Here is a 16,241-nt window from a genome sequence, read left to right as displayed (position 1 = left end):
AACGCATTGACAGCTCAAACACCCTAGGATGCCCCTAAGGGCCGAGTAAAATCGTCTGGCGTTAGACAGTAAAATCTCTCAAGTCTCATTCCAAGGGGTCAATGGGTTAAAGGTGTGAGTGGTTGGTGGATTGTTTTTTATTAAGGAGGCTTGAAAGGGTTTTTAGCTGTGCGCGCATGTAACCTACACACGGCATAACTAAGAAACGCACATTAGCTGAATGAATCAAATTTCTATGAAAACTAGCGCGCGCAACTCACCGGAAATCAAAATAGGGCGTGAAATAGTGCGGACTGAAAATAAAACCTGCGGAAAAAAATTGTCTTTATCTCGAAATTTTGCTCAGTGACCTATCTTGATTTTTTTGCATGCATGCATCATTCACGATAAAACTTCAAATAAAAAAGTTTCGGCGAAAGTTATCTAGTACAATTTTCTGTAAACTTTAAGACACCCTTTTTTTATGTATCTTGAATTCTGCTAGATAACTTTTTGTCATACTTTCTAAGAAGTTAAAAAAAATTGGGAGATTTCCAAAAAAGAAATAAATTCAAAAACTGAAATTTAGACGGCCTTTTTGTGGACCTGGCTTGTTGCCATGGTAACCGATATGACGTCGTAAGTGCCTTTTAAGTATTACCCAACAAAAAAGTTGCAAAGATATATATAGTTTGCCTACACTATGAAATATCCTTCTTTGGTATCTTTCATCGTTTCACAAACACTATAACAATGAAAACCCTTTCGAGCCTTTGGTAGGTTGCTTGTGGCTGTGTGATGAATAAACCCTTCCATAGATATTGCTGTGGCCAACGTCAAATGACTTGACTTTTCAACAAGGGAAACCTTTAATGTTTAAAATTATTAAAGGTGTTTTAGTTTATTGAGGCTAATGCTAGACTGTTGGTTGTTTGCAGGGGCTCATACATCAGCATACACTGAGCATGGCACAGCTTGACCCAGACAATCAGAGTAAGGCAAAGACACAATATTATTGTAATGTATGTTACACTGTATATAAGTAATTGAGCAGTTAAGTGTTAGTACAATGAACAGTTTGGCCTAGCTCTCACGAGACTCTTATACTTAAGTGTTACAGCATCCAAACTAGTAATCAGAGGATCGTAGGTTTGATTCTTGCAAAGGAGCATTTTGGTTTTCATGGAGTCACCGTAGAAGAAAGTCATCTCTTGAACTAAATCTTCGGGTTGGTTCTTAACCAGGATGACTGTTAATAATGATCTTCTGCCTCCTGCCTTGCAGACATTTGAAACAATAAGACTGTATTGATGTCCAATATCTGCAAAAATTGGTCCTTACTAGGACTGCACTTATTTTAGAACAAGTCAGAGATTGTTGTTCTCTGTGCAAACCCATAGAATTGTGGTCACAAACGACAAGAATGAGCATGTCATTCAAATACATGTAATTGTGCTTTTCTAGGGCTGTTGTAATGAGATATATATTATTATGTTCAGGAGAGCAAGCTCTGTCTGAAAATGTCATTAAGAGTACGATAAACCGTTCTATTCAACTTAAACTCGTAGATGTCTTGAAAAGCTTATGTTAACTGGCAATAATGTCCTCCCAGGATTTCCTAATTCTGAAGATGGTGACCCTTACTGTCTTTAACTGAAAAATTACCGGTAATAGGAATTCATGTGTAGACTTGAAAGGAAAGTGTGTGCGTCTCAAATTGCCTGAAACCCTGGGCCCGGTTCCTCGAAAGCCGATTAACTTAATCCAGGATTAGCGTAAACTTTTGTTTCACGTTTTCAACTTTTTGGTGAAAGTTTCTTTTGCTTAGTTTTGTTTTTCAAGATTGACGTCTTCTCATGTAAAGTTCTGCTGAAAATCTGCGTTGAACAGCATTTGGGAGTAGAGAAATAAACTGCTTGGTTAATTTTTAATCTTAGATTAGCGTTAATCGGCTTTTGAGGAACTGGGCCCTGGACATTAGTGCATGTACAAGGAAGGGTTACGTTTTTGCAAACGTTGGCCGTGTAGCACTTACATTTCAACAGACTTAACTATTAGAGGGTTATGTGTTTCCTCTTGGAACTGAGTAAAGAACCAACTACAAACTTAACCCACATATGGCCATGAATCCGGAAGTAAACCTGGGCCACGTTGGTGGCAGGCGAGTACAATCACCATTACACCATCCCTACTCCCCTTGTGAAAATAACCATTGTGTGTGATGTTATTTTGCCCTCTATAGCTGTTCCACAAGAGGTAGACAGTTTTCATGGACTGTGTCCTATAGAGCCACTTGATACTCCGACAGAACAGGTTAGGTCAAGGTTCATAAATAACATTTTTTCAAGGATCAAGATAATTATCTCTCAGATTTATTAGTTTTGACTTAACAAATACACTTTAAGATTCATTCATTCATTCATTCATCCATACATTAGGGGACAATACCAAAGGAGAGGCCAATAAAAGGACATATAGGGCGTTTTCCATTTACCAAAAAAATTCCGGAAATTCCCGTTGGGATGTAAATGGAACACACGTTTTTGGTTCGTTCCACTGGAAAATTTCCGGAATAAACGGAACTTCTGAAAAGGTAGTCCTGTTTTCCCGTTGGAAACTTTCCGATGGAAATGTGTGTTCCATTTACAACTTGTGAAAGGTCTTACCACTTCCAGGCTATTCACGGCCACATTTTTAAATTTTTGCGCGTAAAATCGCAATCACTGGGCGGCGAACGGACCTGATTTAAATGGAACACGTTTTTCACCCGATGGAGATTTCCACCGAAATTTCCGGAAATTTTGTGTAAATGGAAAACGCCCAAGAAGAACGTCAGCACTTGAAGATAAGTTTTCATTTTCTCCCCTAAATTAAGTGCCGTGATCCGTGTTACGGTCAATTCAACATCGATTGCGACAACATTGTTCTCGCTTTTGAATGTTTTAAGGTTTCATTACTAGTCCCTCGATTAACTATGCTCTGACACATCACTTCTAATTTTCAGTAGTATTTTGCAATAAACGTTCGTAAAATTGAGTTTTCTTTCCCCAGGCTCAAAGAACATTTGGCTACATGACAACTTGCTACAAAGCCACCAATTCAAAGGATGGGCTTATTTATATACTTCGCAGAATTCATGGTAACCATGACAGTGTGAATGCTTAAAGGAGGGAGGGGGGGTGGGGGTAAAAGGCGCACCGTCGGCTTCCATTGATAGGGAGTTTAAGAAACGACGACGGCTACGGCAACGACAACGCCAACGCCAACGCCAAAAAGCAGTAATATTATTTGTTAAAAGAATCAAAATGCTCGTGCTGCACGTGCGGCACGCATTTTTAAACATTTCTCTTCCGTACTTGTCAAAACTACTACGTGATATGACCAAATTTAAGGTTTTGACGACAACGTGGACAAACTACCGTGGATCTGTCAGTCTCACTCTTAACTTCAAATCCGTCTGTACCAATCAAGTTTTAGGACACTTCACTCACATTGAATAATATAAACAAGATGGAATAATCATGAAATACTTAAAACAGCTCAAAGTTATATTTTGGAATGACGTTTTCGTCTCCCTAGCCGTCGTGGTTTCTTAAACTACCTGATACCATTTTCGTAACAACTGAAGGAACTACCGACGTTACATAAAGTCACTTTACCTTTAGAATGCGCGGCGGTTACTAAGCGACCGAATCCTCACGTGATACTTCATGTTGTGCGGGCTCACTTGTTAACAACAGCGGGATTACTGTAAAAGAATGCGCGGGACACAGCGGGCTCAAGTCACAGCCAGCAAACATATCAAGGGGCATGCGTTTTGAAAAGTGCCGTCCAAGGTCGTGGACGGCGGTTGGATCAAAGTGATTTTCAATCCATGGCAGAGGTCTGGACAGTTGGCCAGGCTAACAAACAAATGTCTTTAAATTTGTCTGAGCGTTTCGTACTCAAAGAAAAAGTTTAGACTGTTTTTTCGTTCTCACAGTGTTATTTCTGTGGAAGTTACCAAACCAAAAGTATGAGCATTTCGCTTGCTGCGTTGCCTGCATTTTCCTTTGAGGAAAATTGCCTTTAAAATTAGGCAAGAAGGGGACTTGTTTGTAGACTGACCAAAAATTGCGTTCCAGTTTATTTATTTTCTTAGAGAGGTAGTCCTGTCGTTTCCAGCCGCTTGGCTTGCCAAATACTCATTTAAGTTACCTGGTTATCCACTTCACTGCATCGTTTTTGTTTGCTTTCAGCTTTTCGACTGGTGAATGCTAAATCCATGATTCTTGTGGATCAGTGGAAAAAAATTAATCACTCCAACCTTGTCAGCCTCCGAGAGGTTTTCACGACAAAGGCGTTTGGAGATAACTGTGAGTTACCAACAAAGACCATTCAGTATTACGCTCTTGTATCTCTTTAACGTGGTATCCAAGGGTATGAAGTAAAGAGCTGAGGTAAACCTCTTGCGCCATTCGTAATGCAGAGGAAGTATGTGCAGCCAACACTAAGCGCGAAAAAACGGTGCGAGAAAGTCGCATTAGTTTTTGTTTCTGCATTTTATGTTATAAAAATGTGGCGCGAATTTTTTAAAGCAAGTAACTACTCGTTGAACAAAGCTTTCGCGAAAGTTTGTGACTTCATGAAGTGGATCCGTTACAGTCATGTGGGACACTTTCTGACAAATACATAACAAACAACTTAATAGCCAAACCGGTTGTTGCACGCGCCCCAAGTATATCGTTTGTTGTGTTGCGCGATTAGTATTTTATCACGGAGTCTTTTACGAGAGATTTTTTTATCGTCATTTTTTGTGATGCTCAATAATCTTATTTCGTCTTTCAGCTCTTGTATTTGTTTACGATTATCACCCGGGAGCGGAGACCTTACTTATGAGGCACTTCTCGGGCCCAGATTCTACACTCCCTGTCAGCCCCGATGGCACGTTGTTGTTTCCCTCAAATCCCCGCTCCGGGGTCCCCAACAGGCACAGACCCGGTCACCGAAGCGCCATGCCCGAGCGCCTCATCTGGAGTTATATTATCCAACTTTCTTCGGCTCTGAGGACAGTACATGCAGCTGGTTTGGCTTGCAGAGTGATTGATCCATCCAAGATTTTGTTAATCGGAAATTCCAGGTGCGTAATGCAGCAATTTGCAATTGAGATTCTATGAGGAACTCAGTTCCAAACGCTAAGACCAGGAATGTGTAAAAACAACTAGACCTAAATAAACAAGACATCACTGACTTCTTTCGCGTTCGATGCATTTGTTATTAAATAAGAATAAAACCTCAAAACATGTTAACTGTGCAATATAGGCCCAAGCATAAGGTTTCAACTTTTGTTTCAACATCTGTTCGATTTTTTTGAACGTTCGATTCAACCAGGCTTCACGAGAGGCCTGATATTCAGTCCCAGGCTGCAGCCGTGGTTGTTACTATGCATACGGAAATGATACGTCATTAAGAGACCAATTAGCGCGCAGGCGCATACCCAACAATGTTGAAGGGGAGGGGGGAAACGACTTAACTTCATTCAACATTCGCGATATCGGAAGAAATGTTGAATAGTTGTTGAAGCAAAGTTTAAACACTTTGGAAGTCATTCAACATCAATTCGACTTTGATTTAACACGTTTCAACACTGCTAAAAGAGGGGAGGGGGGGGGGGGGGTGGAGGCTTGTTAACGTTTTCAACATCGCTGTTCAACAAAATCGAACGGATGTTGAAGCAAATGTTGAAAACGTTTTCCCGGGCCTCAACGTTGTAGGTGTCGACGTGATCGATATGTGGCTACTGCATGGTGCTTTGTTTTTTTAATTTATTCATCGACACATTAGTCCCAAGAACTCCAATGGCTTATCTAGAGGACTCATGCAAATCATAAATTTAAGCAATAGACCACAAGTTTCTATGGTTTAAAGGCTGATAAACCACTTGGGATGTTGGTAGAACACGAGAAGAATTCGTAAATCACTCGCCTGCGGCTCGTGATTTACGAATTTTTCGGGTGTTCTTCCAATATCCCAAGTGGTTTATCATGGCTATAAACCATAGAAACCTGTGGTCTATTGCTTTTATATAATAATTCAGAAGACGCGCGATTTTTCCATGAGTTTACTGACACAATAAAACATAGTTGATTGACCAATCAGAGCGCGCGCATTGATTTGGTAATTATATAAACAATAATAATACATGGCCCTGAGGGGAAAAAAACTGCATCACATCAGATTTAATAAGAAATTACATGCACTAAAGGCCCATTTAAGCGTTTTCAACATTTGCTTCAACGTGCTTTTCAACATTTTGTTGAACCAAATGTTTGGTGCGTTTGAACAGGTGGTCCAACATTGTTGAAAGCTTAAAAAAAATGTTGAAAGCTTGTCGAAAGCGTGTTGAATCAAGTTTAAATTGGTTTAAACTTTCATTCAACATCAATTCAAAATATTTTGTAACTGACGATGATGTTTGTAACATCGAAACATGTCTTCGAAATTAAAAAATGTCATAACTTTCTTAAAGCTTAATTATCTCTTTAAAATGGATAACTACCCCCAATTTTCTTTTTGGATAGCAAGAGCACTTGCTAAGTTTTACTTTCTCCGAATAGTTTTAGACCGAGGAAAAATATTCCTGCATTAGTAAGCACTACCGATAGGAAATCCGTGTATCTGGAGATGCGCAGAACGTGTGCACAATAACAATAGTAGGCACCGTCCTTAACTTGATGTAATTTGCAGTCCTTGCGATTTCTAGAGCAATTGTGCACAGCTATTTAAGCTTGAATTGTAAGAAAGTAATTATATTTCTTTTTGTCTTTAGACTTAGAATAAACGGCTGTGGAATATTTGATGTTCTCAGTTTCGATGCAAGTAACAGTCCAAACGCCATGATTCCTCATTTTCAGGTAAATCTTTATGTTTTTTAGTCTTTGTTTTGTTTTTGCTTCTAATATTTGGAGTTAACTTTCAGTTGCATTTGACGTCTTGAGATCTGCCTGGATTGGGTTGTCTGACCATACAAACTGTAACCACAAAAGAGTCACCCATCCAAAATATATCTCTCTTTGACTGTAGAAACAACCAAGAACATCTTCTTTTTAAAGAAGCTTTTTGATTTTTGCGTGTAGTTAAGGCCTTCAGTCTTACTTTTTGGTTTGGTTGTAGCAAGAAGATCTAACATCCCTTGGTAAGCTGGTTCTTGCATTGGCGTGTTATTCCCTTCAAGCTGTCCAGCGGGAGCATATTCAACAGTCATTAGAATATATGGCAGTGAACTATTCCTCAGACCTTAAAAACCTCATCATGTAAGTAACAGCTGTCATGTCACAGCGATTTTTGTTATATAGCTGAGTTTTTTTACCCAACAGCGCGCGCTCTCTCATTAGTTACTTCGAGGTCACATGGCATCTAACAAAAAAACTGTTTCCTGCCAAAAGTCTCTTAGCGAGCAACAGTGCAAAATCTATGACGTCAGAGGGTAATACCCGCGAATGTTGACCGACGACCGCCGTTGCTGTTGCCGTTGTACGTTTTTCTTTTCGTGCTATATAACAAAATCATGAAACAAAACTGGTTGCCCAAAGGAAAAAAAATATGAAAGTAAGTGTCGAACATTGTCAGCTAAAGTACTAATTTAGATTTTTACCCATTTTTGACCTAAAAACGGCAAATTTGGCATGACAGAGCCCTTTAACTGCGATGATCCCCATCTCTCGAGTAATTTCATGTTTGCTTTGGGTTTTCCATTGCTGTGCGTACGGATTTGCCTTTAAAAAAGTCACTCTACAGTAATACAATATAGTACAGTACGTGCAGTACATACTTAACTGACCAGTCCCCATAGGGGCTTTTAAGGCCAATGAAACACAACCAACGAAACTTGTGGTCTATTGCTTAAATTTATGATTTGCATGAGTCCTCTAGATAAGCCATTGGAGTTCTTGGCTATTTACTAGTGCAGCTGAGAAGCTTAACCAGGGACTACCAGTGACAAATTCAACGAGTGGTCAGAATGGGTCTTGATCCCGGAATCTCCGGGTCTCAAGGCAAGCCCTCTAACCACTGGACGGCACTGCAGATCCACTCGGCTATCGCCTCGTGGATCCACAGCTACTTTGACAATGTTATGACGAAATTCGTGATCAATAACAGGACAGACGCATGAAAAACTGACATCAATTGTAGATAGATAGATAGATAGATAGATAGATAGATAGATAGATAGATAGATAGATAGATAGATAGATAGATAGATAGATAGATAGATAGATAGATAGATAGATAGATAGATAGATAGATAGATAGATAGATAGATAGATAGATAGATAGATAGATAGATAGATAGATAGATAGATAGATAGATAGATAGATAGATAGATAGATAGATAGATAGATAGATAGATAGATAGATAGATAGATAGATAGATAGATAGATAGATAGATAGATAGATAGATAGATAGATAGATAGATAGATAGATAGATAGATAGATAGATAGATAGATAGATAGATAGATAGATAGATAGATAGATAGATAGATAGATAGATAGATAGATAGATAGATAGATAGATAGATAGATTATTTGTAAAAAACTTGCAGCTTAAGATAAGAACGCTAACTTTCATTATTGATGGAACAGGATCGCATAAAAAAACTATTCTTAAAACGTTTTGTTTTACATTTGGGAACAATAAACCGCCTTTTGTGGCGTAGATCATAGCGCGATGGCTCACGAAACTGCAGCATGCTATGCAAGCGGTGGGTCGGATCATTTACAATCGATGTGAATGTCTTATTGCATAAGCTAGCGATGTAATCGTTACAGGACAGGATCGTATAGGACAGTCCCGGGAAAATAATAGCTAGGGCCCGTTTCTCTACGCGTTCTAGATCTTTCTTTAAGTACATGCATGGGCAAAGCGTGGAAAAACACCAGCGATGCATTGTTAAATGTTATCCTTTAAAAATGAAGTCTTTCTCTCTCAAGAGCTCTATTGAAAGTCCTCGCGCAACTGGCCTTTGTTTACACGTGAAAGCGTCACCTTTTGATTCGATTTTTTCAGATATCTTCTCAGTAGTCCCCTTTCTGCGCACATGAAGAGCGTGAATGACATCATGCCGATGATCGGCGCCAGGTTTTACACGCAACTTGACGCAGCGCAGATCAAATGCGATGTTTTGGAAGGTGAACTCGCTAAGGTAAGATGTGTAAATTTCTCAATTTGCTTTTGTTATCATCGTTGACTTTAGGAGTGTCATCGTTGTCATATTCATTTTTAACTTTATCAACCTGATATCACCAATATTGTTTTCGTCGTCGTCATTTGGGAGTTTATAAGTAGGGAGCTTTAGCAATGGCGACGGGAATGGCAACGAGAACGTCATCTCAAAACATAAATTCGCGTTGTTGTAATCACTTTGTGACTATTCGAAGGTTTTTAACACGACAATGGTGTGGCAGTTCCTCAAGAATGAAACCGATATGAGTCACGCTTAATTTAGGGGAGAAATGAAAATTTATCTTCAAGTGCTCACGTAGTCCATAAAACCTCAAATTTGGTTCTTTTACGTTGTTGTTTTGCTGACGACGGCAAGGAAATGGACAAAAGTGAAAAGATGCACGTGCAGGGCGTGCAAAGCTATTGTTTTTCACATAAAAAAAAATGCAAATTTGTGACCTTCTCGTTGCCGGTGCCGTTGCTAAAGCCTCCTAGTAACGACGACGGCTACGGCAACGACAACGCCGCAAAACCTGACTATCATTGGTTAAAAGAGGAAAAGCTAATCGTGCTGCACGAGCGGCACGCATTTTAGCTCGTGTTTTCGCGGTACTCTGCATAACGACGACGTGAAATCACCAAATTTCCAGGTGATCTGGTGACGTAATTCGGAGGACTGGGGAGAAACAAATTAACGCCGTATCCCACAACCGCGCGCGGCCTTATTTTCGAATTCAACATGGCAGAGGCGTGATTAGATCTCGTCGGGTCTACGTGAATGTTCATTCAGTAACAGGAAATGTGGTAGACACGGAAGGATCTGTTGAGTTTTGGCGATGGAAATACTGCAGGGAGTTTGGAAACAACACCTAATGCCGCGCGTTAAAATATTTCTTCCCCAGTCCACCAAATTACGTTACCAGATCACCTGACAACGTGAGCTTACAAATGTATGCATCTATCGCCATTTTTACCTTGGAACCACTTGTAGCCAATTTAAGGGTACTTCACCTATATTTTACGACCAGAACGAGATGGTATAGTCGCGAAAGGCTTACGATAGTGCTAACAACGTATATTTTGAGGTGACATTTTCGCCAACGTGGCCGTCGTAGATCTTAAGTCCCTATCGTCGCCATTGTCGTCTCTGACGTCATCGTTCTTTTCGTCGTTATCATCATCACTCTACTAACTGGCACTTTTACCAAAGGTGCTAATCTTGTAAGCCACTAATACAGTTTTTGTTAATTTCTTTCCAGGAAATGGAAAACGGTCGACTTTTTAGAATCCTCTGCAAGATGGGAACCATCAACGAGCGACCAGAGTAGCTAACATTTTCTGTTCTTTGTGCATTCGTTGATTGTCATTTGTGATTATGTCGTTTTCCTTTCGTCTTCTCGTAAATGCAACGGGACGGTGTCCCCTTGGCGTTGAGGTGGGGGTTGACAACAGCTTGTGCATCGCAGAGCCTGGTTGAGCCTGTCCCCTTGGAGTCAAAGGTCCTCTTGTTGATACTGTTTATGGGAGAGCCGAAAGATTGTGCCGTGAAGATTTTTTACTCTATTTTCAAGGCCTTTCCTGTTTCATGCCCCAAGCCTCTGTCAAATGAAGTGTGGGAGACAATAGACCGTTTTACAGTCAGGAGCTTAGTTACCTGGCCTTTAAATGGAAGTGAGGCTGGAGTTGACCTTGTTATGATAGCGACTTCCCTCCTTTTCTTATGTTAACGATGTTGTACTCATTTACATAAGGAAAGCAGTGAGGTTTCTATCAAAACAAGGTCAACTCTATAGTCTAACTTTCATTCATAGGACAGGTAACTACGCACACAATTGTAAAATGGTCTATTGCCGAAGTTTAGGGCTATGAGAAATCAATGAAAGCTCTCGGGTTTTTGTCAAGAAACGTTCGATTTGTGTTACAAATTTACTGCATTCGTTCCTCCGCTTTTCTTAATGTGTCGTAGGTTCAGTATGGACCCAAGTTGGTCGGAGACTGGTGACCGATATCTGTTGAAGCTTTTCAGGGACTATTTGTTCCACCACGTTACCGAGAGCGGAGGACCATGGATAGACTTGGCTCATATTGTTGCCTGTCTCAATAAGGTCAGTTGGTATCAGTCTTCGTGTCGTGTATATCGCGCATGGGCAGCCTCAAGTTACTCTTTTGCTTGGGGAGAACGAACAGGAGACCAGTAGTGTATTGGTTAGTGTGTTGGACTTGTGATTAGGCAGGGGGATTCGATGTCAACCTATATTGTTGCATGGATTGACAATACAAAAACCCCTTGGTCCACGCTGTCTATCTTTATTTGTTTTACCATTGGGTCTCTTAATGCTTTTTCTTTTGCATCTGTGGTGTTCCACTCGATATGAACGTCCAAAATCCTTGGGACGAAGTTGCATCTTCTTCTTTGGCTTAACTGTTGCATCATTTACTTTGTGCAGCTGAGACCAGAGCCTCGTACCTTTTGCCCAAATTATTCGAAAATACATTTTGGGCCCAATATTAAATGCTACAGCTTCTGCTAACGGAAGAAAGATGCACTCAAAAGTGCATGGGTACTCCATGGGGAAGAGCAAAAGAAAGGATAAAACGGAATGGTTTAGAGAAAGCTGGTGCCCCATAATTCCTTGAAGTTTTCCTTTCGCTGACCAGAATTATTCGGTATTCCTGAAAATCGCCACTCAGTTTTTCGGATTCCTGTTTTTTCAAAACCGTTGTTGCCTCATTAGAGGGAGTTTTAATCGAGTGTCTGAAATCAAAACCAAAGTAATTACTTTGGCCAGTCAAAAAGGACGGAGACAATGCGGTAAACCCATCAAAACTCGAAGTAATTACACGTAACTGACACAAGGCGCGGGAAAATGTGCACGCGCGAGCCACGATTGGTTTTGGTTTCACTTCTGATTGGTTGAAAAAAGTGGCGCGAGAACTTTGAAGACGCACTAAACTGGAAAGTTCGTCCAGAAGCATTATGCGTCTAGTGCCCGTCTTTACACTAGACGAATTTAACGGACGCCGAAAACATTTTTGCCCAAGTTCGTCCAAGACGAATTATTCGTCTCATATAGTTCATCCCGTCTTTACACTAGACGGATAACATGAGAGACGCATAATTCGTCTGGACGGATTATGCGTCTCTAGTATAAAAACGGCCAATGTCGAAAGTAATAAGCGAATTGCTTTGGTTTTGCATTACTTCACTCGGTGATTGCCTCAAAGACGCACTAAAATAGATTCTTCGTCCAGACGTAGAATGCGTCTTGTGGCCGTCTTTATACTAGACGAATTTAACAGACGCAGAAAAAATGTTTGCCCAAGTTCGTCCCAGACGAATTATGCGTCTCATATAGTTCATCCCGTCTTTACACTAGACGGATAACATGAGAGACGCATAATTCGTCTGGACGGATTATGCGTCTCTAGTATAAAAATGGCCATTCAATTGAAAACCGCTCCAAGTGTGATGGCAAGCGTGTTCCTTTGTTGTTTCATTTTGTAGCTGGACGCAGGTTCGCCTGAGAAAGTTTGCCTGGTATCCAGGGATGAACAGTCCGTCTTAGTGGTCTCTTATCGCGACTTGAAGACTTGCTTCGAGAGCGCCTTCAGTGAGATTCTGTCTGCTTCTCTGACGTAACAGGTGAGAAGTCAACAGTCGAGAAGTAGGAAAGCCCTTCGCCTTCTTAAAACAGAAAGATAGTAAATCGCCTCAGTGAGGCGGAATGATTGTTAAAGACTGCAAAGGCAGCTCGAATTTTTGTGTGTCACGTATGCGTTGGTTGACTCTTCTTTTTTACTTTGAAGCGGGATGGTTGATTTCGCTGTTTTGCGGTACGAATGCTGGATTTATAGAACCAGCAGCAATTTTCTGTCGAGTCTGACGCAAAAAACTAGAAAAGCAACCTCGCTCGCCTTCCTCGCCCAGTTGTTATTTTTGCTGTTTTTTTGCCTCACGCTCAACGGAGTGAGCGAAAGAACATGGCTGCTCGGTATGTAGCATTGTAATGTCTTGTTTTAAAAAGTCAAGCTTCTTTTTTCTCGTTCGTTGTTTTTAGAAAAAGGGAATTAAAGCCATGAAACAAAGTGCTTTCTTTTGAACGAAAATTCGAAACTGGCCTCAACAATTTTCTTTGTTTTTCGTTTTACTGAATCGTTGCTACCGAGAGAGCTATTTTGTAAAAAATCTGAAAACCTACTTTAAAGAAAAGATGCCAAGATTACTAACTGGTCATTGACTCTCGGTAGGTCGGAACGAGCGAATTGTGGCGAGGGCGAGAAAAAGCCGAGCGAAGACTGGGGCACCTTCGCTCGACTTTGTCTCGCCCTCGCCATAGGCCTTTTCGATATATTAAAATTCAACGTGAAAGAGAGGTTTAGAGGACAAAGACAAAGGAAGGTGGATGATGTTTCAATATGTTTCACATTGATTCCCACGTGTTTCTATTGTTTTTGTCCTCACTGCCTCACTATCAAGCTGAATGTTTGATATTTAGAAAATGGCCTAAACACTTTCCCCGACCCACTGAGAGCCGGAAACAGCCTATGACAACACTGGGTAACGAGAAGGTTGTCGGCCTCATTGACCATCGCCAGTGACCTTCTCGATTTCCTTATAATCGATTATAAGCCTTTGAGTTTTGAAAGCATAGTGGAAAACAAAGCCAATGGCTCAAGGCTTGGCGGCTTTGATTTTGACCAGGCTTATCGGAAATAATGATTATTAAGTTGTAAAAACTCTGTGCCAAATTGTCATATTTAAATTTATGAAGTGGTGTGGTTGTAGTGGTCATCCCGGGTACCTCTTTTAGGGATAAGATTTAACTGTTGCTTGAACCTTGATTTTAAATGCATTTTCTCCAAAATTGGTCCCACATTTCTCGAACTCAGGGCCTTTCTCTTTTCCTTTCTTTTCGCCCAGGGACAAAAAACCCTGTTGACCGTGTGGTTAAGACAGTGTATGCAATTTCTTTGCTATAACAGTTTCACGAATCTACCGGCCGTTCTTCTCAACAGCTTTTGAAACACCCATAATTTTAAAATTTCGCCCACCTTTTTTACAACCTCTAGATTCATTCGATCTATTTCGGACGCAGCTTTTGGAATTTACTCCTCTACATTTCTTTGAGAGAGAGCCTGGGTTCGAAGTTGTCACTGCAGTTGCCATTTGTCAATAGTGAGCTTAAGCACGCGTTTTTGAGACGCGGACGGCAACCGGAAGTGAGCTGTTTTCCCTTTGAATTTGTCTTCACACAACCACATTTACATAGCTAAGTATCTTTTCTCCATTAAAAATGATCAGTATAAAAATCTGGGAAACACCATTATCCTGGCACGCGAAGTGTTCTCTTCCGGTTGCCGTCCGCTCTCGAAACTGCTTAAGCGAGAACGACGGCTACGAGAACGCCCGCGCAAAACATTAGGTCTAATGAACAGAAACAAAGGCTCTACACGCCCCGCACGAACGTTTCACACATTTGGGTAAATTTCTTAGCCTTTTTCGCCCAGACAACTACGTCAAATGACCAAATTTGAGGTAATACACCTTATACCAAGATGGCCACCATTTTAGCGTTCTTTTGTTTGCTTGCAAATTAGCCCTTGTTGCCTCGTTCAAGGTTAAATATTCTTTTGAAGTTTATACGAGAGAAAATAAGCCGCGGCTCACTCTGGCCGCAGCGTACATAATACGCGAAAGGAACTATTTATACGAGTGTAAACTCCCAGGCCAGGATAAGCCGCTTGGGAAAGCCGTGAACGTAGATTTTGTACCATCTATACGGGGTGTTCGCGTCTTATTTTCTCTCGTATAAACGGCCCTATTCTTTTGATTTTTAAGTTTAAGAACGAGACAAAAAGGGCTCATTTGCAAGCAAACAAACGAAGACTTAAATGGCCGCCACCTGACGATAAATTTTCAATTTTGTTTTCTAACACCCACAACGTTAAAGTGTTCTGAATTTTGACTAAAATAGCGTAACACTGCCCCTTTAAGCTTCAGGTCTGGGTTTTACACTTTCGGCGCAAGTGTAAGCAACGTAGTCAAATTCATTAGCGTTTGGATCATTTGTTTCCGTTTTAGAAAAAGAGACAAATAGGGAGCTCAAACACACGAGCTTTTTTGCGCCATGGTCGGAAACCGGAAGTGAACATTTCGCATGCCAGGATTCTCCGAGATTTTTAAACTGATCGATACACACTTTCCGTGCCTAACGACCTGGTGTAATCGCAAAATGATGGCAAAAAAGGGAAGGAAAAAAACGATGGTCTCAAAGACCAGTTCCAATTTACTTCCGGTTGCCGTCCGTGACCTAAAAACGTTCCGCGGTTAAGCTCCCCGATAATTTGCAAAACGTTTGTGTACTTGCTTAAGGGCCTGTTCACATGGACGTAGGGGACCCCGGGTACGTGAGATACCCCGCCTTCCCGTAGTAAAAAAAAGCAAGCCTTGATATGCAATATTAAAGGGAACCTCCACTAAAACAACAAAATAACTTTAAACCACAGAACATAATGTTTACAATTGGAATTGCTCAATCTTTTTCCAATGAAAGCGTTTGTATTCGAGAAAAATAAATTCCTAAAACGCTTATTTTGGTTTTCAAATTTCCCGGGCGCCGCCATCTTGAATAATTGTGACGTAACTTGGTTGCCCTATTGTTCCAGAACAATCGCTCTTTGTATCAGAACAATAGGGCAACCAAGTTACGTCACAATTATTCAAGATGGCGACGCCCATGAAATTTGAAAGCCAAAATGAGCGTTTTTGGAATTTATTTTTCTCGAATACAAACGTTTTCATTGGAAAAAGATTGAGCAATTCCAATTGTAAACATTATGTTCTGTGGTTTAAAGCTATTTTGTTGTTTTAGTGGAGGTTCCCTTTAAAAGACCCGGGGCGCTGGGGTGAAGTTTCCAAATGTTCAAACTGAAAAGGTAAATGCCCAAATGAACATCACCCCAGTCAGGTGGGGTACCCCACCTTCAGCATTCACGTGGAGAAAACTCACCCCACCTAAGCGGGTTACCCGGCCCGGCTGACCGGGGAACCCGCCC

The 16,241-nt window shown here is 40.8% G+C and overlaps 1 protein-coding gene across 2 annotated transcripts in view; it reads left to right on the top strand.

Moving 5' to 3' along the window:
- LOC138016317 (PAN2-PAN3 deadenylation complex subunit pan3-like) overlaps positions 1-15,681 on the top strand; it is a 23,346-nt gene extending 7,665 nt beyond the window's left edge. For both annotated transcript variants that reach the window (XM_068863482.1, XM_068863481.1), the window contains exons 6-16: positions 918-972; positions 2,222-2,292; positions 3,031-3,118; positions 4,218-4,334; positions 4,807-5,098; positions 6,788-6,872; positions 7,132-7,271; positions 9,030-9,165; positions 10,445-10,509; positions 11,152-11,290; positions 12,691-15,681. In XM_068863482.1, the coding sequence (XP_068719583.1) occupies positions 918-972; positions 2,222-2,292; positions 3,031-3,118; positions 4,218-4,334; positions 4,807-5,098; positions 6,788-6,872; positions 7,132-7,271; positions 9,030-9,165; positions 10,445-10,509; positions 11,152-11,290; positions 12,691-12,825 (1,323 nt within the window). In that variant the 3' untranslated portion in view covers positions 12,826-15,681. The remainder of the gene's footprint in view (positions 1-917; positions 973-2,221; positions 2,293-3,030; positions 3,119-4,217; positions 4,335-4,806; positions 5,099-6,787; positions 6,873-7,131; positions 7,272-9,029; positions 9,166-10,444; positions 10,510-11,151; positions 11,291-12,690) is intronic.
- Positions 15,682-16,241: the final 560 nt, after the last annotated feature.

Source organism: Montipora capricornis, chromosome 9, assembly GCF_036669925.1.
Source record: "Montipora capricornis isolate CH-2021 chromosome 9, ASM3666992v2, whole genome shotgun sequence".
Classification (NCBI taxonomy): Eukaryota; Metazoa; Cnidaria; class Anthozoa; order Scleractinia; family Acroporidae; genus Montipora; species Montipora capricornis.
This window is presented reverse-complemented; position numbering and strand designations above follow the sequence as displayed.